General features: G+C 40.5%; 1 protein-coding gene across 1 annotated transcript in view; it reads left to right on the top strand.

Moving 5' to 3' along the window:
• The window catches only part of WDR72 (WD repeat domain 72), a 184097-nt gene that overhangs the window by 92089 nt on the left and 65641 nt on the right, over window positions 1-26367 (top strand). Inside the window, exons 15-18 of the mRNA XM_026648548.1 lie at window positions 3309-4129; window positions 9237-9328; window positions 13355-13437; window positions 24572-24758. Of these exons, the coding sequence (XP_026504333.1) occupies window positions 3309-4129; window positions 9237-9328; window positions 13355-13437; window positions 24572-24758 (1183 nt within the window). The remainder of the gene's footprint in view (window positions 1-3308; window positions 4130-9236; window positions 9329-13354; window positions 13438-24571; window positions 24759-26367) is intronic.

Below are 26367 nucleotides of genomic sequence, written 5' to 3' on the forward strand. Positions count from 1 at the left end.
CTTACCTGCTGCCTGCTTCCCGCGAATCAAATGTTCGCGGGAAGCAGGGGAGGGGGCGGAGTTGGGGCGGGGACTTTGGGGAGGGGGCGGAGTTTGGGCGGGGGCGGGGCAGGGGGGCGGGGCCGGGGCCCTGTGGAGTGTCCTCTTTTGGGACACTCCACATATGGTAACCCTAATTCAGCATATGCCCCTCCGTGCGCTTCCCACAGCGAGTCCGCCCAGGCGGGGTCCTGGGGAAGCCAGAGGGTCCTGCACCCCCACTTCGCAGTCAGACGTGACTCTCAGCCAGCCAGTAAAACAGAGGTTTATTAGATGACAGGAACACGGTCTAAAACAGAGCTTGTAGGTACAGCGGATGGGACCCCTCCGCCGGGTCCATTCTGGGGCCCAGCGAGGCAGACCCCCCGTCTGCCCTCCCTTCCAGTCCCCAGCTAGCTTCAAACTCCCGTCCAGCCCCTCCTTCTCTGGGCTTTGTCTCTTTCCCAGGCCAGGAGGTCACCTGATCCCTTTGTCTCCAACACCTTCAGTTGGCACCTTTGCAGAGGAGGGACCCAGGCCATCAGTTGCTAGGAGACAGAATGTCGGGCATTTATGTACACTGGCCCTTTACTCTGCAGCAACCATACACCCTTATCCCACCACCTAGATACTTAAGAACTGCATAGGGGAAACTGAGGAAAACATTAAGAACAGTCCCACTTCGTCACAACAACCCTGAAGCCTCTCTGAGCCTTATTGGGGCAGCAAGCGGGCCCCAGGAAGAGGGGTGGGTCATGGACCCTGTTACAATATGGTTATGTAATTAAAGACTGTATCCTAGTGCCTACATGCATGATGCGGGAGGGGGTGGGGGAGAACTGTGGTTGTCCACTTGATTTTGCAACCTTAATGTTCTTTTAACATAGGTTAGGGTTTGGGGGATTTTAATGGAATTTCCTACATATATATATTTTTTTAAAGCACACTGAAAAACCAGAATTTCTATAACATGGACCTCCACATGAGTCATCAGCGTGGTTAGACCTATAGACAAACCACACAGACCTCTGCCACCTATTACTTCTACCAGTCATCCTGTTATCTTCTCATCATTGTAGCTTGTCATTCCAAAACTGCAGCCAAGACCGGGTGTTGTCACTTATCTCAAATAGTTATCTGGAGGTACAGGATGTTGACAGGGAGCACAGCATCAGGAAGTGTGGAAGTGTTTGCTCTGGAACTCCACTTTCAAAGGTCATTCCTCAGCTTCTACTTGGTCATATTGTTACCAGTCTTTCCATCCCAGCTTGATTTAGAGTACATCATTGTTTTTGTTCATGGTCAGTGCCTGGGGGAGTTTTCCGAAGGAACCAGGTTCTCCAAGATCATTAGCATTTCCCACCATTTTGTTACTCAGCCTTCTAGGGTGGTATTGTGGGGTAAAGGATTTCCAGACACAAAACTCTTTCTGGACTTCCACCTCTTGGGTGGTGGAATGTGTCCATGAAGTGGTTGTCTTGGAGCATGCATGTGTTTTTATCTCTCCTTTTTACTAAAGGGGCTTTCCCTACACAAGCGGCGTCCCAAGTTTGGGAAACACTGATTGTAATAATAAACTGTAAATTGGAATCATAAACTGACCAGGCTCTGGGGTGGCTTCTGTCTCCACTGGGCTTGCTGCAGGCTCAGTACCAGGCTGTTCATCAGGGGGAACAAACAGCTCTTCCGAGTAGGGACGTAGAATTTGCTCTTGATCTTGATCGATAGCCTGTTCTTGGGCTGGCTTCATGAACGGAGTCACTTCATGCACCTCACTTGGAGCCTGCTTCTGGCTCCCATCAGTCCCCACAGTGGCTTCAGCAGCTAGCAGGGCACCATCCTGGCTGATCAGGTCGTCATGAAGCACAGTTGGCTCTGTGCTGGGCACAGTGCCCAGCACCTGGTCAAACTCATAAAATGGGCATGTCATTGACAAGTTGCCCAGGGTGCAGTTCTTGTCCCTGGCCTTCCGTTACTCACTCTTCAGCCTCTTAATATACTCCCTGCACTGATCACCTATCTGGAAAATCTGAAAAGCTGCCAGCTTTTTAGCTCTCTGGTGGTATGCGTTGTCATTCCTAGTGCTTTTGCTGAAGTCCACAGTTTTACTGGCCTTGCACCAGAGTTTCACCAAAATTTGGCTGGGCTCCAGTGACCATGAAGCAGCATGCTTTGCAAAAGGCTTGCTCTGTTTGGTCTCCATTGCAAATCCAGGAGGCTCTCCGATGGTGGGCTTTCAGGTTGGTGATCGGAAGAGAATGGGTGAACACTGACCTGAGCTGCTGCCTTATGTCAAGGGTGTGTGTGTGTGTGTGTGTGTGTGTGGCTTCTGTTTTCAAGGGAGATTGTTGGGATAGAGAGGACTAAGGAAATTGCCCCATGGAATTGTGGGATACTTCTGGCAGACTCCCAGGATATGACTCAAGCAGGGCTGCATCTACACTGCAAAGCAATAGGGCTCGGACCCTGGGTCCCAGCTTGACCCATGCTCGGACCCTGCAGCCCTGCAGGGTCTTGTGACCCTGTGTCCAAGCCCTGGGTTAGCGCAGGGGGTTAGGCTTGAGCCCAAGCTTAAGCATGCGCTTACTTTGCAATGTAGACATACCCTCACAAACCTGTACTGAGATGTGTGTCATGATATTTTCAGAGGCTTATACCTTGGCCAGATTTGAGTGGATTTTCACATGGATGGCAAAACACACATCCCTGACAAATTTTTAGTCCCTGCTCCAAAGCCGGGAGGTGCTAGAGCTTCTCAGTGAAAATGATTGTAAGACTTTTTCTTCATTGGAAAAAATATACTTTTTCCTAAGTGTGTTTTTGGAAACAGCTGAAATGTTTTTGTTGAAATGTTCCAAAAAAATTCAGCCTGAGGCAGCAGAGAAAATTTCAGCCCAAACTGTAAAAGTTTGGTAGAGTTATAACCAAGTGAATACAGAATCTTACACGGAAAGGGTTAGGCACCCTTAAATATAGGTGTCACTAACAACATTTCCTATAATTGTCTATGGTTCCTACTCCCCTTTCCCTTGCTTCTCTCTACTTACCTGTCTAGTAAGTTACTCAGAGCAGGCATTTATTTTTGTGCTTACCATTTGGAAAGTGCCTAGTACATAGTCATGCCACTGGGAATACATAATTAATAAGTGTAGTTTAGTTGAAATCAGTGGAGCTAAATGAGGAATGATTTTGGCCTATTCCATATGCAACTCTAAGCTTAGAACTAGGTAAAGTTTTATGTAACTGTGGCTTTGATTTTGACATTTAATACATACCTTTTTTTATTTCAGCAAACTGGTACCAGCCATGTCCAACAGCCTTTTACTATCTTGCCAGTAAAGACAAAATGGAACAACATAAGCTTTCATGTTCTCTTATTTGATCTGGAAAAACTTGTAGAACTTTTACTGTCATCTCAACTCAGTGGACTGAAATCATCAAATTCATTCCACAGTTATGACATTTTAAAAAGAGCCAAAAGCACAGCAGAAAAAAGGACACTAATGTTAAAAAGAAATAAAACTGCTGGCTCTCTCTTCCCAATGGATGGACAAGTAAAAAATGCTTGTGAAAAAAAGGTCCATAGGGATAATAGTGCAGCAAGGTCTTTGGAAGAAAGTGGTGGCATCAAAAGACATAAAAAAATGAAGAGTTCGAAAAAGATTAGACTGCAGCCACCAGGAAAAATCGATGCTAACATCACCACAGACACAGCTAAACTGCTTTTGTCATGTCTCTTACCATGGGGTGTGGATAAAGAATTAGACAATCACTGTGTTAGATATTTAGATATCTTCAGACTTCAGTGTCCAGTTTCTTTTGGACTAGTATCAAATGGAAATCACATATCACTAATGCTGCCAGGATGGAATTGTAATCACTGTGATGTGGTGGAAGAACACGTGCCAATTAACTTGTTTTCAAGAAAAGTACTAGATTTGTCAAACAAGTACATCACTGCAGGCCAAGGACAAATTGGAAAGAAATATGGACTAGACCATAATGCTGATGGCAAACAAGGATCACAAATGGTATTCTACTTATTGAGCAGAGTATCTTTAGTCAACAGGATAGTTACTTTGCCTTTGGAATTCACCAGCAGAATTGACAGGTAAGAACTTTTTCTAATCAGTTATTTTCCTTAATAAAGGGAAAGATATGAAAAAAAAATTTAGGCTTTTGTATTCTTAAATATAGACAGTTATACAATGGAGCTCGCAACAAACTTGTTAAGGCTTATTTCCATGGACATTCTCTGAAGTAGGGAGAAAGTTTGGTGGAACTAGGTGTTCTCTCAGAATATGAGAGGAGTAAGTATTATCTTTCTGTTTAACAGAAGAGCAACCACAGGCACACAGATTTTGTCAAGGTCTGAGTCAGAGTTGGGAATACAACTAGGATCACCCAGCTCCAATTCCCATGCCTTTACCTCAAGATCCATCTTTCTCCTCAGTACTGAAAGTAAACTACTGGGTCCCTTCAAAATAAAAGCACAGCCAGCTACATATAGGGCAGACTTCTTTGCTGTTCTAACTTCCATTCCCCATAGCTGACGTGACTCCTTCGCCACACAAGGCATTGGCTCCATGGCCAAAGCAAATTAAACATCAGAAACAGAAACAACCTTGCTTAGTTCCCCTACCTAATGCAAAGAGACGAAAACCCAATAGTAAAGGCAGCTGCTGGGAGCTGATGCTGAATGCATCATCTGCCCCTATGTTTTGAGAACCTGTCCCAAATTCCATTTAGATTACTCAAAACGAATTTACTTAGTTGGATGCTTTTTCAGCATCAAGGGGAAAATAACGTGTTCAACATTCTTTGACCACGCCAAGTGGAGCACACTAATCAGGCAATAGATATTATCCATAGACTGTTGTTATTCAGCAAACCTAGACCGATCTCAGTTGAGTACTTTAGGGACAATTGACTGCAGTGTTTCTGTTGCCATGTGGTTTTCCATTAATTTAGATGAAGTATAAAGAGTCAAAGGTATTAGCATGACCCAGTCACTGTCCAACATTAGACAATGTTACCAGGGTTCGGGATTTGGGGTACAGATACTTCAGTTTGCTTAGTTCGTGGCAAACACACAAGAAATGCATGCCACAAGTTGGAGATTTATTGGTTAGAATACACAAGAGAAAAGGAGGTAAAGCAAATTATAAGATACTTTACAGTTGAAATTGAATGTTCATATTTAAAAAATTTAACCAAAGCCTATCAAAGTCTCTTTTAAAAGAGAGGAGATCAGTTAAACTTTTATTTTGTTAGGCAGGAAGGAAAAGGTTAGTTGTATTGCTCAGGGCTGAGATGTGAAGGATGGTCACTTTTGCTGCTTTTGACATGGACAGACAGGATAAGAGGCAGGCTAGCAAAGGTGGGGAAAATATGGCTTTTTGTTAATGTTCTTAGGATTCTGGGCAATAGGTCAGTCACAGGTGGATGCCCTGGCCCAGAGAGCTTACAAATGAAATATAAGACAAGAAGAAACAAATGGATATGGATGGGGTGGGGGGAGTACAAGGATGCAGTGAGACAATATTAGTCAGCATGATAGGCTGTGGTCTCAGTAGCTTAGTGACCTAAGCATTGTGACGTTTTTTATAGGCATTCCAGCAAAGGAGAGTTTTAGTTAGGATAGAGGTTGCCCAAGGGCATATGCAGAACCAGTGCATTTCCTGGCTGCTTTGGCCATACCATAGTCAGCTCTGCCCATTTTTCAAGCTGCACTGCTACTCCTTGCCTCTCAGACATAGCAAATTTCATATAGCCTCTCTGCGAAGTGCAATATGTTGTCTATTTTCTCAAGCTCTACGCAGCATATCTCACCAGAATTCCTAATCAGCTCACTGTTAACAACAGTGACTGCAAAAACTCTTGCATTTTTGCCAACAGCTAGTTGATCCCATAGGTTCTGAATTATTTCAAGCCTTTCCCTCTTATGATGCTGATGACATCTTAATAAGATTCCCCTCATTTCTACCATCTCTCTGTCCTAGTATAGTTCGAAACTGAACTTTGCCCCCTCATTGAACTCCAGGAACTGTTTCCAGACTTTAGACACTTCAGTCACAATGTCAGCCCCACCACCTGTTTTTTTTCTGAATAAGCAAGATATGAGCAGAGCAGGTTGTGTAAAGGATTTTGTATTGCTTCCCTGCATCAGTAAAACTATGAGTAATGCCCTGTCACAGTCAAGAACCATTATATTCACATAGAATCAAAATTGTGTAGAGTGGAACTATTAGACAAGGTTACTGAGACAAAAGCGTTGAGGTCATTTAAACCAACAATTAGCTGTCATTGTGGAGAGGAATGGAGTACAGCCATAGGAATTAGCTCCAGTTTTCCTTAGATTTTGGGGTTTTTTAAAGAAGTGCTACCAAAACTCCAAGTCAGGCAAGGAAACAAAGGACCCAGTACTCCCTCACCATGACAGTGTTTTCTTTCTGTGTGAGTAATAGTAAAGGCTTTTCAATAATATTTGCTATCTGAAATATTTTTTATAATTTAAGAACAGCGATTAAAGGGTCAGTCTGCCCACACCTTATGAAATGTATCCATTATCACACCACTGCAAGGCTGGAATAAAGATGCCACTCACTAACTCATGGTTTAAATGAATGGGTGCAATGGGGCAAGCCTTCAGCTGGAGTAACTTGACATAGTTCTATTGATTTCAATGAAGTTACATTGATTTACAACATTTCAATGAAGTTACACTAATTTACAATAGCTGAGTTTCTGGCCCAATTTTTATTAACTTAATTCATTAACCAATAATACAGAAACAAAATCATGTCCGTCTCTCTACCCAGCAGTCAACCCTTTCATAGGAACTTATGAAGACCCTTGTTTCCTTTGCTCTCTGAAAATATGTCCAGAGTCGAATGGGACTCGGTTATGCCTCAGAACTTTCGGACTCAGCCTTCACCTGGTCCCTTCTTGCAAAGACTAAGGATGTGACAATGGGATGCAATAATCTGTTCTCAATGTCTCCTTTCCCAGCCCTCCCCACATAACCCATCCTCACTCACTGCCGGTTTTGTGCTCAGCATTAGGATAAGCTCTGGCCACAATAAGGGTAATGAGCCATTCAGTAATGGACTCCTGCCCAATTAAAAGTTGCAGTGAAACTATACAAGTTCACCTGGCCCAATTGGTCTAATTTAAATCACAAGCACATACGTATCATGAAAAGTAGCATGGTTGGCCCAGCTGAGCCTACCAGATGCTCATTGGAAAAATAAATAAAAATTCAATTCCAATTTGCCATGCCACTGAAAGAACCCATCAGTAAGGCAGGGAAAAAGAGGGCTGGAGGAACAGATGGTCTGTTTGATGCAGACAAGATACTTACAGTACCTCTACTGGAGGAAAAGATGGGAAAGGATCCAGTGCTGAGCCAGAGGGATTCAAACTCAACAACATCAGGGTGGAAAAAAGCCTACCAACAACTGCCACCCTGAGCAGGGTTTGGGTGGGAGCCCAACTTACCTCCATGGTACTCTGCCAATGCTATTAAAGCAAGGGTAGATTACTTATACTGTAAACTCTTTGGGGCAGAGACTGTCTTTTGTTCTGAGTTTGAAATGCACATAACACAACTGGGCCCTGGTCCATTGCTGGGGCTCCTAGGAACTACTTCAGCACAAATTAATAATAATAATAATATGAATGGTCCATAGAACATGAAGTCATCCTGATTTTCTTCCAATGTATTTATTATTTGTAAGTTTCCACCTAATGGTTTGGATCAATATTTTTCAAGCTATAGTTTGTTTATGAACTGTTAACTACTTACTGTTTTGTTATTTGTGTTGTCTAGTTGGTCACCTAAGTCACATAGTATCTCTTTTTCTCCCTGCTTGGATGGCTGAAACTTTTTGAACCTGAGAGTAATGAACAGTGAGCAACATGTTTCTGGTGCAGAATTTCAGACCAGTAGTCATCTGTACTAAAATTAATGACATTGTTGGGATTCACAAACATTTTGACAGAAGTCTGCTGTTCATAAACAGTAACAAATTACAAATCACATGAGCCAAGAAATCATCATGAATTGAGCTGAGTCCTTTAATTTATGGAAATATTTGTGAATCTGTTTTTTTGCTATTTGATCAGCTTTCCTACACTGGAAACTACAGTAAAATATCTCTGCTTATAAAATGGGAAAGAGCAATTGGGATATGCTTGCTTGGTAAGGTTTTTAGCCATGTTACTATTACAATAGACCTTTTGCATTATTCTACTTCTTATCAATATGCTCATGAAAGAGCAGGACAAACTCGCAGGTAAAAGATCTTCAAAGATTTTTTTTTCTCGTTCTGCCTTTTGAAATTTGTATCCATATTAATCCCTTAAAGATACTACTGTCAAGTACAGGAGGCTTCTAGAATTATTCAGTATTGTTAGGCCTCCTTTAATTTTATGATTTACTGCTAGTTGAAATGAATGGGAAAAACAATAAAGGAAATACATTCTTTTAATATGTACAATTAAAATATATTTTGTACAATATCATAAAAGTTAGCTCTAAAAGTCAAATTGCCTATTGCACTAAGACTTTTACTCAGTACTAAAAGTAAAGATGTACAAATAATTCATGAAAGAACCTGAATACATAATTTTCATTGTATTTTGTTTGTGTAATAATATGAAAAAGTTCTTCATAGTAAGTTCTGTGGGCCAGATGCTCAAGTCACTACACACTGTAGGAATATAGCATGAGTAAGGACTGCAGAATTTGATCCTGTATTAACTTCACAGTGTATTCACCATTGTTTTAAAACTGTGTATTCTTAGGGAATATTCTCACCTGAATAGCTACATATCTTAGGAACTGATGAAAGTTCTTCTGTCATTGAAAATCATCTTCTAATTCCATCTGTACATGGACAATGTTGAAGTTAATGAGAGTTGCTAGGGCTTATCGCCTTTCAGGATTTGTTTGTATATGTGTGCTTAGGTGTGTGTGTTTTAAATAGCAGGTAAAGGGCCAAAATGTACAAACACTACTGGGCATTGGACTGTTCCCAAAAGTAAGTGCCTTCCATGGTTGTGACAAGATCGGTTCCTATATTACAAGTAATAAGAATAATAATTAATAATGCGGTGGCTGTTATAAGTGTATAGAATTGAATACGTGCTAATGGTACATTTGTCAAAGTTTTTGTACGTATTATGTAGTGATTTAATGTTTGTTTGATTTTTAGTCCACCGAAATTAGAATCTGTACGTAACAAGTGGAGAAGTTCAGAAACATTCAGCCCTTCATTTTCCACTTTTTATGGAGAGTTACAAAACTGTAAGTATAGAAGAATGCAGCAATGCAAACACATATACAGTATTTTTGTTTTTATTTGTTTTATGTTTTGTTAGATAAAACGCGTTATATAAGTATAAACCCCTAAATCCTGTTATATTAATACAATTTTCTTATTGCCCTTTACATCCATTGGAGTTTAATTTTTTTTTTAAATTCTTCAAATACAGTAGTTAGACGAGTTTAAGCTTGAAGTGTTCTGTTCTTTTCTTATGTGATGATCACAAAAGCATGTAAACAACATGTTGACTATAAAGTGATACGAAGTGGAATCAAGAATACATTTTGAGTGACAACAAAATATCTGATTGCATTTCCTAAGGCATTTTCTAGCCATGTGAAAAACAAGAGCGAATGCAATGAAACAAATGCTGACTTTTTTTCCATCCAGTTCTATCTCCCTCAGCACCATCACACACCCGCCCAACAAAATACCTTCAAGAAAACCGTTGCCTTTGTAATACTGCAGTCATCTTGCTGTTTGGATAATGCCCTTAGACTTTTGGCTTAGGGCAGAATAAAATGATCTCAGCACTTTAGCATTCCTCAGGCAATAGTTTACCAATCTTGCCCTGAAAACCAGTCAATATTTGTTTGTTTTTACAATATGCAACCAACCAAAGAATTTTCAAGAACAACATGAGGTAGCATATGGATGACTTATTTGTTTGCCTATTTTGCCAAACAAAGATAATGTGGTTCTATTACATAGTAAATCCTATGTAACTTTATAACACAAATTCATTAAGGCCAAATCCTGACCCTTTTCTATGTGAAAGTCAGGGATACATGCAAATGAGCTCCTAAACCTCTGTCCACAACCAATCTTCTATAGCTCCTTCCTTCTCTGTCTTCTGCTCAGGAATTATGGAGTTTATTTTACCCTTGAGACTTCAGTACCCCATGCAGGCATGCCTGGAAGGGGAAAGAGACGGGACAGGAAGTGACTGGGAAATATAGGATAACATGATGGAGGATTTTTGCCTTGGGGTCGGAATCAGATTGCCCTGGGCTCTTCAGTTTGATGACCCCTTCTCTCTGGACCTCTGGTCTGGATCTGCAAACCAGAACCACTGGATCTGAGCAATAGAGACCTCACAGTCTTTCCAAGAGTGAGTACCCGCTCCACATCCTGTGACATCAAGGAGACATTGCCTCCCTTCAGAATCCCAGGGCCTGATTCTTCTGTACCTTGCATCTTGTATACTGATTTATATCTGTACAAAGTGGATGGGTAAACACAACCAAATCAGAATGGTACCATTTTACACTCTCTTTGCACTGACTGGGGCCAACTCACAAGTCTGGTGTTTTGGCACAGGACAAGAGTGAAGGACAAAGTTGGATATACACCTCCTTTAGCCCTTCTTCCCTCTAGGGACCACCCCTCTGCTATAGAATGGGGCTGCAAAGGGATCTGTTCTGCCCCTGAAGAAAGTTAGGGCAGGCTCAGGGCAGTTCTCACATGTGCTTTAATGTTTTAATTTTTTGGGTCAAATCAGTTAATAAAAATATAATTTTAAGTAACCTCTTGTGCCTGTTTCTTTCATGCTGTAAAATTTCATTGCATGGTCTTTCTTTTCTTTCTTTCCCTATACATATATGGATGGATGGCTGTGTAAGTACCGTACGATTGCTTTTGTCAATCTCTGTCTTTCATATATTATAAAAGGACTTACACAGTACAAGTGCAATTGTACTTACACAGCCATCAACTGAAAAGCATAGTGAACCAATTCAGATTGTGCTAATTTCCACCTCAGACTTTGCAGTTTTTTCCACAAAGCATCTGCATAATTCTGTAAACCCCACAAACTGCACTGCAGCAATCCAACTTTTTTTTAATGTGGATGATAATGTATTGTTTTATCAGGATTCTTTAGGTCTCTGACAATATTTTAATACTACCATATACAATTCAGGGCTGTAATCAGAACATTTACTCAGCATTAATATTCAGGGATTGTCATGTTACTTTAAAGGTTGATACAACCCACTTACTCTAAACAACATATCTATTTAGCAGCAAAGCTTATTAGTCCAATATTGGGATAAGCAGCTGATGAATGGCTTTGGCCTGTTAAATTTCAAATGAGGAAGAACTGGATTAAACAAGAAAGTCCTGCCAATTCATGACCATGCATTGGCTCTGAAAATCATCTGAGAAGTCAGATGCACAATTTAGACCAGCCTGAGATTATCTGTGTAGCACATACCTTACAAAGGATAGAAGGGTTTAACCCTAAGAGCTGGATTATTATTCTTTTATACTTATATTGTTCTTGAATATTTCAGCACTGTAAGGAGCAAATTTAGTAAAATATGAATGAATATCCATACATCTCCTCCACCTTTGCTGAAATCTTTATCCATTATTTTATCCATACCTTTAGCCCTGATTAATGCAACATCCCTTCTTCCCTTCCCTCCATGTGTTGCCACCTGCCTTTTCTCATGCGGGAAGAAACATTACCATAACCTCCAACACACTCATTTCAGCAGCCACTTTAAAATAGCTCCCTTTCTCCATAGTAGAACCTGCCAGCTGGAATGGCCTTATTGTTGTGTCTCTCCTCCTCATGGACTCATCATCTCATTTAAAATATCATCAGAAAATATTTCTATTCTCCTTTGCATATTTTCATTTATTTTAACTTTATTTGTATTAATTTTTTAGACTTACTATACATTAAGTACTTGTCTACATGTTTCCAGGTCAAACATTAAAACTGGTTTCCATAAAATGCAATACCCATGATTAGAATAAATCAGTAATTCGCCTCTGCTGCTACCAGAGGTCAGACAATCTGACCTCAGCTTGAATATAGAAGAAAACTGGCCTTTTAGTTTCTATAGCAGTATTACATCTTCAATTATACCAAAGAAGACAATGTGATATAAGCATAAAATATATTTACGGAACCATAAACCTTTGAACCATAGCATGATTTTTAAACTTTTTCCATAACAACACTGACGATCATAGTCAGCTTGTAACAATATTGAGCCAGATCCTCAACTAATGTAAGTTGTCTTAGTTCCAGTTGAAGTCAATGGAATGATGCCAGTCTGCATCTGCTAAGGATCTGGCTCATTATCCGGATTAAATAAACTGTTGCTTTCTATTTCATATATGTTTAGCATGTGAGTGATTTGAGTGCAGATATTCCAAAAATATCAGCAATAATTAGACCACTCCACTTTGTATGTAAACTCCATTGCAGAGCCTTTGGTCACAGCTTTCATTGCATTAAATGAAATTCACTGCATGCAGGAGACCGGAGCCTCTCCATAGTTAGAATTTCAAGCTTGCTTTTATATTGTAAGCCTGCTTTTCCTTCATCTTAAAATACTCAAAGAAAGGAAATTTCCACTTCACTTACTAAATATGTGATAGCTGTAGCCATGGGTCAGTTCTTTGCTGGAATTTGAGTTAAGTGTAACAAGCTTCTTTTTGAAATATGAGACTTTATTAAAAATAGCTAAGCATATTTTGAATATTCTCCTAAAGCTTTTTTGCCTTGTTTCAGCTTAAGCATGACTTATCGTAGAAACATCAGGAGAGACTTATTTGAACAATTTTGGGGAAAGCTAGTGCATAGTATCAGTTCTGAAATGGGGAAAGACTTATTTGGGCACTGGCAAACTGACTAAAAAAGAATAAAATGTTTGCACAAACCTCTGCAAAAAGAAGCCACCAAGTTTCACAGAGCTCTAATAGACACCATGAACTAACCCTTTATAAATAAAATGTATCCATTAGATTTAGGGTTAGGGGACATATATGAATAACTCTAATATAATTATATATAGTACATGATATAAATATCTTGCACTGCTATGTCTGTGCATAAAATGAAAACAAATTATGACAAATGATTCTGTTTCAGATATGTTGCTGAACATTACAAAATTTAAAAATATATACTGCAAGACGGTTTGAAATTTCATGTGTTATTTATGTGTATTTTATTGTGGGCTCATAAAGAACGTTTTGTATATTTTCAGATAAAAGTGTATTACATTTCCCTGATCCTGGGAATGTTTCACTGGTGAAACTCATTTCATGTTGGAGAGACCAATCTGTAAAGGTAGGAAATAGTGCACACTGACTGTAATAATGTCATTTTTAAAGTGATGTTCACTGCTATTTAGTGTGAATGTTGATATCATGATGTAATATGATAAATGTAGACTTTGGGGAAATTATCACATACATTTTGCCATTTAGATGTTCTGTGGAGAAAGAATTTTCATGTTAAACTGCAGTGTATATTTATTTTGAAATTATTTTGGTTTTTAGTGTATGTGGTTGGAGATGGCAAAGTAGACATTATAGTGCCTAATCTAGGTGATATTGAGTAACAGGAATCATTTTCAAATGCACGGGGCTTGTATGTCTGATCTGGTGAATGTTGCTCATTTGACAAAAAGGTTGTGAGTTCCAGCCAATAATCTTTACTTTTTAAGTTATCTTAAAAAAAAAAAAAAAAAAAAAAAGTTTTTTGTTCCTAGGGAAGCTCAATTTCATATGTGCTGTAGAATAAATTGGTATGGCCTTCTTAAAAGAATGTGTGGTCAGGGCTCCATACCAGTATGATCCCCTCCAAGAGCAGGCCCAAAAAGGGAGCAAGTTCCAGCTTCTCAAGGCAATTTAACTTGCACCTTTGCCTGTGCTGATCTTGGTGCCATGGTAGGCAGGTTAATGCTCTGTGGGGGACTCTAGGTAGCTGTGGGATGTCCTGGTGATTACTGTAGCATAAGTCTCGTTTGTCATGTCCGTCAGAGGATAGGTGGCCCCTCTGAAGAGGTCAAGGGCTCAGCCTACCTCTGGCAGGCTTCACAAGGGGAAATGAGGCAACTCAGGAAGGGATCACCTGGGACTAATTAACTGAGTAGCTGGGAGACAGATAATTAGGCTACGTCTTCACTACAGGGGGGGGTCGATTTAAGATACGCAAATTCAGCTACGCGAATAGCGTAGCTGAATTCGACGTATCTCAGCCGACTTACCCCGCTGTAGGGACGGTGGCAAAATCGACCTCTGCGGCTTCCCGTTGACGGCGCTTACTCCCACCTTCGCTGGTGGAGTAAGAGCGTCGATTCGGGGATTGATTGTCGCGTCCCGACGGGACGCGATAAATCGATCCCCGAGAGGTCGATTTCTACCCGTCGATTCAGGCGGGTAGTGTAGACCTAGCCTTAGATAGGGAAGCACTTGGGCATAAAAAAAGGAACCTACTCCCAGTGGCTAGAGAACAGAGGTTCCTGGGAAGAGGAACTATCCCTAGAATGTAGAAAAAGGAAGTTCCTAAAGGGGAAGCCTTCTCGGGGGGACCTGGTAAGGGGTCTCACCAGGAAAGGAAACCAAAGTAGAATACTCCTAGGTGGCAGAGACTCCAAAGTGGAGGATCTATGAATGCCAAGCCTCAGTGAAGCCTGGTCCCTGTGGAAGGAGTTGACCAGGTAGCAACAGAAGCTCAGATCAGGGGAATTATGTGCTTTTCCAAGGAAGGGTTGTTGTAACCTCTGTAGGGACCTTAATCCAAGAGGAGAGACCCTTCCTCAGATGAAGACAAGAGGCCCTGGCTCCGGAAGATGGTCCCAGGCCAAGAGGGCCTGTTTAGTAAGGGGCCTGGATATAAGTGGGGTTCATGGACTAAAGTTAACTCAGCCCCTTCCTCTCCATCTAGAGATGCTGGGGTGGCAGCCTAGTTGTACAACATTCCACCTTTGGATTAAATGAACTGGACCCCTGAAGGGGCACCATAGAGAGTACACTTATAAAGTTTGCTGATGATGCCAAGCTAGGAGGGGTTGCAAGCCCTTTGGAGGACAGGATTAGAATTCAAAATTATCTTGACAAACTGGAGAAATGTTCTGAATTAAATAGGATGAAATTCAATGAGGACAAATGCAAAGCACTACACATAAATAAAAAATGGGAAATGACTGCATGGGAAGGGATACTGCAGAAAAGAGCCCGGGGGTTATAGTGTATCACAAACTAAATACTAGTCAACAATGGAATATTGTAGAAAGTCAAACATTCTGGGATGTATTAGAAGAGTGTTGTAAGCAAGACATAAGAAGTAATTCTTCTACTCTACTCAGCACTAGTAAGGCCTCAGCTGCAGTACTATGTCCTGTTCTGGGCACCACACTTTGGGAAAGATGTGAACAAATTGGCAAAAGTCCAGAGGAGAGCAACAAAAATGATTAAAGGTCTAGAAAACATGACCTACGCAGAAAGATTGAAAAAATTGTGTGTGTTTTAGTCTGGAAATGAGAAAACTAAAGGGGGATATGATAACTGTCTTCAAGTACATAAAAGGTAGTTATAAAGAGGAGATTGACAAATTGTTCTTAACGACTGAGGATAGGACAAGAAGTAATGGGCTTAAATTGCAGCAAGGGAGATTTAGGTTAGACATTAGGAAAAACTTCCTAACTGTAAGGGTAGTTAACCACTGGAACAAATTACCTAGGGAGGTTGTGGAGTCTCCGTCATTGGAGGTTTTTAAGAGCAGGTTAGACAAACACCTGTCAGGGATGATCTAGATAATACTTAGTCCTGCCTCAGTCCAGGGTACTGAACTAGAAGACTGGAGGTCCCTTCCAGTCCTATGATTATTAATAATTATCAATATGTGTTATTAATATCATTACCCATAACTGGAAAAGGAAATCTTGTCTCTTGTAGAAAGAAAAAATGAAATAGGAAAAAGCAAACAATTCTTATATTAAAAATAGTAGTTGGCAGTATTCTCAGATTGGCTCAACACATAGCAAGGCATATATTATGGTCAGTTCATTCCACTCTTTGGGGGGCTGCAGCCACTCAGCTATGCTTCAGGCAAAACTGCTTGTCACACAAACCATCTAGCATGTATATCACTCCAAAATATTTGTTTAAATTAGCATCCATCTTCCTTTGACAATATGAGCTTTTAACCATCTATGATCCAGAGTAATTTACATCTGCATCTCTCCTCCACACCATTAAATTCAATTCAGGGGCCTAAAGAATCTTCTTATGAGGCTATAGAAACATACCTTTTGAATGTCTGTCTTTGGATTCCATGTTCCATGCCACACCAATCTTGAAATATACTCTTCATCACATGGAGTTTTTAGATCAAGAGTGGTATCTTTCTAGACGATTTACTCCATCTAGTTCAACCACAAGTTATTGGGCTGGATGCAGGAACCAATAGAAGAAATTCTCTGGCCTGTGTTATGCAGGGGTTAAGATTAGTTGATCATAATGGTCCCTTCTGGCCTTAAAGTCTACGAAATCTATGAAATATGCATAAGTGACATTGGATTTATTAAATCCCACTAGGGGAAACTGAGGTAGAGATGTAATTGTGCTGCTGCACTGAGCCTCCAGGGGTGAGGCCCCGCCATCACAATGTCATACTGACAATAGATACATAGTGGATCCTGCATTGTGATCTGGGTCATTTGATGTTCAGACGTATGAGCTTGAGGGTTGCAACACTGCATCCACAAGAGAGTTGGCTCTGAAGGAGTCCAGTGTCTGTTATAAACTTATTCCTTGTCTGTTTTACTCTGTTGCTGAATTTCTTATAATAGTATATAGCCATATACTACATTTCAAATGGCATGTGTATCAATGAGGAGAATACCACTTTACAGCTGAGAAGCATTCATGGTACAGTAGAATTAATACTCTGTGCCACACTGTTAGCCATAATAGATAGCAGTGGTGTCTGCAAACATTCACATCCAAGTGAGTTCAGCACTTCCTCTTGTACACTCCTGATGTACCTCAGTTATTAAGGATTATTAATTCTCTTTCTCTGTCCTATCATCTTCCACATTATTAGTTCAACATTCCCCCACAAACATTTTCCCCCAAAGCCAAGATTTTTCTCTCTTTGGAATCCTTTTAATGAAAAGTCAAATATAGGAGGTCAGTGTCAGTAGCTGCAGTTGTCAGGTGAGAGCCACATAATAGCACTCTCACCTGCTCAGCCTGTCAAACGTTTTGATCTCTTGCATTTGGGGATTGGAAGATATATATCCAGGAAGCTTGTGGTTGCGTTTGGTCTCTCCATTTGTACTTTCCAACTAATAGAGTGGAAGCTGTATTAAAACCATGACTGATCTTAGGAACATGGACACATATGAGTGGATTTAGCATCCCTAACATCCAAAAAAGATCTCCCGGTAGCCTGCCTACTTCAGCAAGACCATCAGACTTCTGCTTCATTATTGAGGCAGAAGTCCCTGTTCAGCCATTTGCAGCAGGTTCCCTTAGTTCTCAGATATGCAAAGAGGCCTTTGTGGCAGCTGCAGCTGTGTTTGTAAGCAAGTACTGTGTCAGTCAGCACAAAACATTTTGGCGGGTATGCAGAAATCAGAGGCACCCACTAAATGTGACTGAGCATTGACAAAGACACCTCATAAGAGGTGCTGCAACTGTGGGCAAAAAAACTTCGGATCTGAAGAGTGGTTTGGGACAAATCTGTCAGAGTGACCAGCTGCCTGCACAACCCATGCCTCAGATCTCCCTTTATTAATGTGATGGTCATGAGCCTATGCTTCCTGAAGTAAAGGGGTTAACAGAGCCAGCCTACCAGCAATAAAGCATGAATGGGACTTGGTTTAATAGCTGATGACATGAGGCCCCTGTTGCAAATGTCACAAATGATTTTAGAGTTACAGTATTCACAGCAGTTTGGCTACACACAGAGAGAAAGTTGAACAGCAAAGCTTGCTTAACGCTGTGGTCAAATGATGACAAAATTCAAGCAGAGTTGATGTTTTCAGAGTCCATTGTACATGGCAAGAATTACGGCTTTACTTTTGTATTTTTAAAATGTTTATTTAATTTGAGAAAGGTTTTCTTTTTACACTAATATTGCATAGGTACATGCCTTTCTATCTCACATCATTTTAAAGGAAAATTTATTTGGTCTACCACTCGGCTCATTGCTCTTTCAAATGAAATGTAACACCCTCTTGCCACATTGTCCTAACATATATATTCCCTCACTCTTCTCATATACTGGACTATCTGCTCTATAGCATTTAATATAGGAAATAAAGGCTACTCTTGTCTGCTAATACTTCATACTAAAAGTAGTTTATTTCCCTCTTTATCTGCGCAATGAGTATTGGGTTGTATTTTTATTTAATACATTAATTTATATGGCAGTTGTTATGCAGGATCTAGTTACAAATACGAACAATAAAAACCAACATTCCAAAGGACAGTTCCCTCCCCCAGGTCAGTCAGTCCATAGTGCAATCAAACTATCTTTTTTCCTGTTGCTGACTGTTAGCAGGAAGAAAGATATATTCAAGGATTTCCCTTGAGAATCTTTCTTATTAAAAAAAAAATTGTCTCCCTATTGTCCCTGGCTCCTTAGCTTTGAAATGTTAAAATCTCAAGTCTCTCCTCCCCATTCCTTCATTTGGAATTTCAAATACCCTCCTTGAGTCATTTCATATAGAAAAATGCAGTTCTCCCCACTACCTGGTTCTCCCTGTCCTGTTCCCAGGTCTTTCAAAATCTTTTTGTGTGACATTAGTCCTTATGAAAGATGCCGGACTGACATCCCTGGGGGCTTTATCTATCCTTTATCTATCCACAGAACAGTTACAGTATCGGCAAGCTTCCCCACACTCCTACAATGCTCCTCAATTTCTGACATGGAGGGACCTTATAGTTATAGGAAAGAGGATACCTCAGTCTTTGTATCCCCCTTCCCATCCAGTTCTTGGTCTCTCTGCCAAGACTGCCATTTATTGTAACTGTGGTAGTGCCTAATACATGATATTATTATTAGTCAGCAGTCCCATTCACATTGCGTGAAGTGCACATACATAACATTTTGCAGTATTGGAGCCAAAATAAGTACATGTAGGCACTGGTCATGTGGCATGTAGCACATAGGCAGACTCCTGTGCCTGCATGAAGTGAGCAGAGCTCTCTGTGGGTTCAGCAGGCCGCTTGCACACTACACATTGCAGGAGCAGGGCCTTAATATGTTTGTCTACCAGGAAATGGACAGAACTCCACTAAACTCCCTAGCAATAAACTGACTATCTTAACACTGGGCAATCCATTCCCTTTGCAATTTTAGAGTTTATTTGTAAAGTTATTATTTTGCTAATCGTACCAATCCAAGTAGCTCTTTATTTTCCTTCCTGTATTCCCAGTCGTTCTGGTCTAGCTGGATTAAGAATGCATTTTGTAAATTGTTGATTTGTTGCTATTTGGTGTGTCTGACATAACTAGATTTCCTATGTTTTTTAATGTTTGAGCGGGTGTTAGTTATACTTGAGCAATCTTAACTGTTATGCAATGTAGTGTCTACGCGTTGGGATAAACAGGGCCTCTTGTCTGAATAATAGTAATAGGAATAAAATAAATTTATATTCACACAATACTATGACATTTTATATGTAATCTTTCTATGTGTGTATTATATTTTTTAAAACAAAGTTGTTTTTTGTGTTTCCCAGTAGTCCTCAACCCCAAAAAGTGTTTCTAGAACCTTTGTTATTAAAATTTAGGACCTGATTTTGAGGTCCCTACAGCCCCAATGGCTAACTGTGTGCCTGTTTTGGAGCACTTAGGAATCTAAGTACTGTAAAGCTATAAAATTGTGTCTGCAGTTATTAGCCAGAGGGTTCCCTTTGCATATAGTCTACATACAGTCTGTTCTGCAGGATGGGGAGGGCCTCTAGGTAAAATCTCCCAAGCATGTTAAGAAGAACATGGGTTAGCACAGTTCAGCTTCTTGTAGCTAGTGGTTCCCCCCACCCTATGCCTCCATCTCCTCTCCTGTTTTAGTGGAATGGTGGTTGCCAGTGTCTCTGACTATAAAAAACACCAAACCAGACAGCGTAGATACTGCAAGCCTGCTGGGATTTATAGAGAGTTGCCAACCCTGCCACATCTCTCTGACTCCTAGGTGCAGGGGCAGCCAGAGGGTCTCTGCACGCTGCCTCCACCCTGAGCGTCAACTCCGCAGTTCCCATTGGCCGGGAACTGCAGCCAATGGGAGCTGCGGGGATGGAGCCTGCAGGCAGGAGCAGCATGCAGAGCCGCCTGGCCGCCCATGAGCCTAGCTGGACATGCCAGTTGCTTCCGGGAGCTGCCTGAGGTAAGCACCGCCCAGCTGGAGCCTGTGCCCCTCACCCCCACCCCCACCCCAACCCCCTGCCCCAGCCCCCTTGCACCTAAACTCCCTCCCAGAGCCTGCACCCCAGACCCCCTTCTGAACCCCATCCCTCTGTCCCAGCCCTGAGCCCCCTCCCTCACCAAGCTCCATCCCAGAGCCCGTACCCCCTCCTGTACCCCAACCCCCTGCCCCAGGCTCAGCCCGGAGCCCTCTCCCACATTCTGAACTCCTCGGCCCCAGCCCAGAGCCCCCACCCCCTCCCACATGCCAGCACCCTCCACCAGCCTGTGAAAGTGAGTGAGGGTGGAGGAGAGTGAGCAACAGAGGGAGAGGGGATGGAGTGTGCTGGAGCGGGGCCTTGGAGAAGTTCCAGGGTAGGGGTGTTTGGGTTTGTGTGATTAGACAGTTAGCAGCCCTCCTACCTAGCCCCTTCGTTGCCCTCCACGGTCTTTTGGTGGCATGGAATGAGTGCAGCAGGTACATGGTTTCTAGAAGACCAGCAGTTTACTTCCATGGAGTTTGTGGCCTGACAAGTATGGAAGCAGCTTCTTATGCTCTCTTTCTCTGGTCCAGTCCTAACAAAGAGAACAGTAGCCATTCGAAGTAATTGCTAAATTGTGGAAAGAGCTGTCAGTATAATTTCATATAGATGTGGTAAGCAGAATTATTACAGCTCTTCTTCACTTTTCTTGCTGAACCATTGTGTAGTGTTGCTGTTGTGGGTTCTGATCGTCAGACAGTTGCCTTCTATGCTTTGGTATCCATATTTATTGCCAAAAGCATATCACCTATGCTATGTGAGACCTCTTTATAGCACATTTATTTCTAATGACCATGTCACCATGAAGATATCGCCATAGGTTCCCGCCCACTATCCGATGTTAAAAGCAGCTAATATTTGCAACAATGCCTGCAAAAGTACAGGAATTGTCCCATTGCTAGTTTGGGCAAACACATTAGTAGTAACAGAATACAGAAATTCATCCATCATAACAAAAATGGAGTCTAGATGGATATGTAGTAGAAATTAGCACATAGGTAATGAAGAGATACTGGTGGAAAGCTGTGAAGAGGGTCTATTGTTAGAAACAGGTGAAGCTCTTGAAGGGAAATTTCGAATTCACTGACAAAGTTAGAAAAATATTCACATTATTGGGAAATGGCCAGGGAGGGGGCATAGCTGAAGATGTGAAACCGCACGGAGTGATGTGGAAATGTGTATTCAACAAAGTGATAGACAAGCTGCATGCAGAGATTTACAAATGCCTTCACAATATCATGTTGTGCCATTTTGCTACACTTTTTATTCCATGCTAAGATGTTAGAGGAAATTACACATTACAAAATACTGCTTGGCCAGTGTACACAGTAGTGATCCAGGCAATGAATAGCTGATCCAGACTTGTGACAGATTCTTAGCAGATCAGAAAACCATGAAAAGCAGATAATTTTTTAGGCTGTATGCATTGTGTCTTATCAAAACAAGGAACATGTTTTTCTGCAAACTATCCACAACTCTTTTGAGAACCCCTGTCAAATTTTTATTTTCTGCCAGAAGTAGTCATAGAACAATGACAGCATCTCTGTGTTTGCTTCTCTTTCTTAAAGAGTCTGGATTTATTGCAGGAGCCAGCTGCAGGGTCTGGATCCGAAATGCCCAAAGTTCAGGGTTGTTTAGATCTGTGGCTTTTGTTTTGGTTCATGTCTAATCCAAACTAAATGTCCTTTTTGTTGTTGTTGTTTCTCTACAACATAAGGAATGTTCTTGCAAAATAAAACACTTTTTAATAAATAGTTGGAGTGTTTGTGTTTTGACAAAACACAAAAGAGCTGGATTCACTGCTTGTGAATTTACTCAGTTCACTCGTACACTGTGGGCTCCTGATACAGGCACATCTGTCCAGAGTAGGGATTTAGTGCAGTCAAAAAGGTGAGTGAAGCCTGCCTGGGAGTGAGTAGGGCTAGACTGTAGGGTGATGCGCTGACTCTGCATCTATTCCAATCAGTCTCCAGTGATCTGGCTCTTACCGAGCACTATCCTAAATTCATAGCTGGCCTCCTCTAAAGAGTTGTGGGTATATGTGAATGTCTCTCAGCTCTACCATCCTAAAGCCTTAACATCCTAGTTGCCCTTCAGGCAATTTCCTGCCCTGAAGAATGAATGTCTTTTTGTAATGCTTAATTCCTGTAAGTTGGGGGGGAGGGGGAGGGAAGACATTCTGTTCTGTAGATGATATGGAATTTTAAAGTCCCAGTACTGTGGGCAGAGAGAGAGCACAAATCCTATCCCTGTGGACTGAGTAAAGAGACTGCAAGGGTTTAAAAAATATTTTCATTGTATCATTCATCATGAATGATCCCAAAGATATTTTACAAACTGGATGGGCCAGATCCTGTCCCCCTTTGTGCTGCTTCAGTAAAGCAAAGAGGATGGACAGCTGACTAACAGCTGACTGGGGATTCCCTCTGGATACAGGAATTCCCAAATGATTAAAGCTGGCATAGCCAGCTCCACATTATATGTTCCTGGCCCCATGTGTAATATAGTAGGCTCGTTGGGTGAATGGAAAGAGTGCCTTGAGCTTTGGCAACCTGTGGCCAGAAGAATGGTTAGAGTAGCTCCAAGACTGCTCCATACTGCATCAGAGGTGACCTGGCCCCTTGCTATCCCCAGATTTGGGGAATTGCAATGGTGATATAATGCCTCCTTTGCTCCCTTCCTATCATGTCTTGCACTGAGCACAGCACAGCCAGACCCAAAGATCTGTCTTTACACGTATACCATGCAACACTGAAATGCAGCCACCTCTAGGATGCAGGGCAGCAGTCAACCAATACAAAGCTTAGTGTACTATAGTTGAAGAAAGAGACATTTTAGAAAAGAACTCCTGAAAAAAGTCCTTTTCTCATTAAAAGAGCTATGAGATTTTTAATCTCCCAGTAGAGAAGATAGGGTTTGGGGCTTAAGGTGTCATCCAAAATCATGTGGAAATTTAACACATTAAAATATGTGAAAACATGTCAAGCCTTAAACACACAAAAGCGATTAACAGTTGTGTGTTGAATCTCAGCCAATTTATACCTTGATAGTGAAACATCTGTCTTCCATCCAGTGAGTCTCAGAGCATTGGGGATATTTTTAAACCATACTGTGGTACCTAGGCACAAGGATGAAGGAGTACTACAAAAGCTTTAACAGAATTCCCATGCTGTACTAGATTTAATTCAAAACGTTCAGCCTTATTAATTCAAAATAGATTTTCTGTGTTTAATTCATATTGAAATGCAGTGACACCACCAAGCAAGGGCAGAAATAATCAACTGCCAGAACATACTGCTGAACTCACATTGCAGGCCAATCGTAATTCCAGCAGATATGTAACCTTTCCTTTAGGGTAACAGAAGTTCTGTGGAGTGCTTTCTTCTCCTTCCTTTTGAAAAAGAATATAGCACCAGCCTGGCTGAGGTGCAGCTGCAGGCATGTGATACCAGTGCTAATAGCAAAACATTAATGCAGCTTTCTGCACTGAGGATTAAACAACTGGATTTCTAAGAAGGCAGAGCCAAATCATGAAGTCCTTATGCAGTCATTACTCATTGCTGCCCACAGCATGTAACAAATTGGAGAATTTTCATACTAATCATACCGAGTCTGATCCCTAACTGGTGTAAATTTGGCAAGTTTTATTGAAGTCAATGAAGCTATGCTGATTTACACGAGCTAAAAATCTGACCCACAGTCTCTAGTATACTAATTTATTGGAGCTTTTAGTTTATAGTAAAGCAAGTGAAAATTAAAAACTCGTGCTGTACGGTAGTCATCATTGACAACAGATAATACCCAGCTACTATCCAGTTAACTGTTATTTTTTAATCTAAGTATGGGAAGGAAAGTGGTGGTATCTCATTTATCTCTAGGTGGCAACTATTGGCAAATGTTGACTTTCTAATGGCAACTATTATAGCTGTCTTAAATTGTGTTTCTAATATCAGCATTTGAAAAAAACCATGTAAATAATTAAAAATACAAATATCTTCCACTAATAATCTGCATCCATGACAGATTATTGAGGTGATACAAGCAGCGCTACTGGCAGAAGTACAAAGAAGTATGAAAACCTTGAAAAAGACATCAATCAGCAATCAACCAGTGACCGTGGTAGACAATGGAAATGGTGAGGTGCAGACACTGGCAAAAACTGAGCAGACAGAGCAGATGGTGAAATGCATTAAAAACATTCCCTTGCCGAGTAAGTGCAAAATTTATTGGCATATTCTTTCATCACAACTTTTTCTAGTACTTAAACCATGTTAAGAATATGAGTTCATAATATATTATTTCTCTACAAGACAAGACAAGTGCCCTGTTTCTGACCTACCAGCCTATCAATTTTCTCATACAATTGTCAGGTATTCAAAGGACATCCACATTCTATTATTATCATATTTAAGTAATGAACATTAAAGAAGAAAAGGTGAGGATTGTTTTTGTTAAAATGTTTTTAATAGTTAATCTGATTGAAAACAAATGAAGTAAGTGTGTTTGGAGATAAAATCAGTATATTACAAATTTGAAATGAAGAGATTTTAAAATTTATCATTTTTCAGTGAGAATAGGCTTTTACTATACTAAAAAATTAATTGCTTAAACTTTATAACTTTGTAATGTGATATGGAATCTTTTCTTTTTTAGCACTAGAGCCTATACAATAAGCAATCAAATGAATTTTACAGTTGGATCATTTCATTTTACAACAAACTTAATCGTAACTTTATAATGGTACTAATGTTTATGGTAGGAAAAGATTGAATCTGAATTTATGTAATGAATCATATCCATTTTTTTAGCCCATTAGCTGAGTCTTGAAATTAAGTGACCTAAATTTTAGATCTAATCTTATTAGTGAGCCTTCTCTGAGGAAGCTAATTTATAATCTCATTGAGTGTGTGTTTCTGTCATGAAAATTTGTTACCAATCTACTTATTCCAGGACACTAAAAATGATCAGTGATGCATGTTTCAGGTCACAAAGAAAAATTACATCTTGGACTGTTGTATTAATACAAAAATGCTAAAGCTTTGAATAATTATCACTTATGAAGTTATATTTTGCTTACACTGGAGTTCTTTTTAATCCTTTTATCCTTAAGAGGTTGGGGACAGAATAATTTATGAAAGTCTCAAAGTTCAGATCTGGATTTGGATCCAAACTTCCTTAGAATCTGGGGTTTTGACTTGGTCCATTACAGAGAAGCTATCTGGGAATTTTAGATCTGCATTGAGACATCTGCAAATTCAAGAATGTTTAGAAGTTGGACTTTGGTTCAAGTCCTTGGCTATTTTAGCAGGTGAAAATACACTTTTATTATATAAATTGTGACAGAAAAGATCATTACAAAATGTGTTTTTCACGAATTAAGGTGAAGTCATAATGATAATTCCTAGGGACTAAGGCCCAGATTTTTAAAGGTGTATATATAGATGTTTCTGTGCTCAGCGTCTCCGTGCTTAAGTTTCATTTTAAGAAGGGATTTAGGCATTTAGATGTCTAAATCCCACTATCAATGACATTTAGGCTCCTAAGTGCCTAAATCACTTTTGAAATGAGATTTTTGAAAATGAGCCACCTTAATACCTCTAAATATCTGGACCTAAGTCACACCAAGTCATAATTTAAGTGGACAAATTGTGTCAAGAACAAATCGTGTCAAACCAACCTGATAGGTTTCTTTGACAGGGTAACAAGCCTTGTGGATGGGGGAAGCGGTAGATGTGGTATATCTTGACTTTAGTAAGGCTTTTGATACTGTCTCATAAACAAACTAGGGAAATACAACCAAATGGAGCTACTATAAGGTG

The sequence above is a fragment of the Terrapene carolina genome, unplaced genomic scaffold (assembly GCF_002925995.2).
Source record: "Terrapene carolina triunguis isolate 2854851 unplaced genomic scaffold, T_m_triunguis-2.0 Scaffold67, whole genome shotgun sequence".
Classification (NCBI taxonomy): domain Eukaryota; kingdom Metazoa; phylum Chordata; order Testudines; family Emydidae; genus Terrapene; species Terrapene triunguis.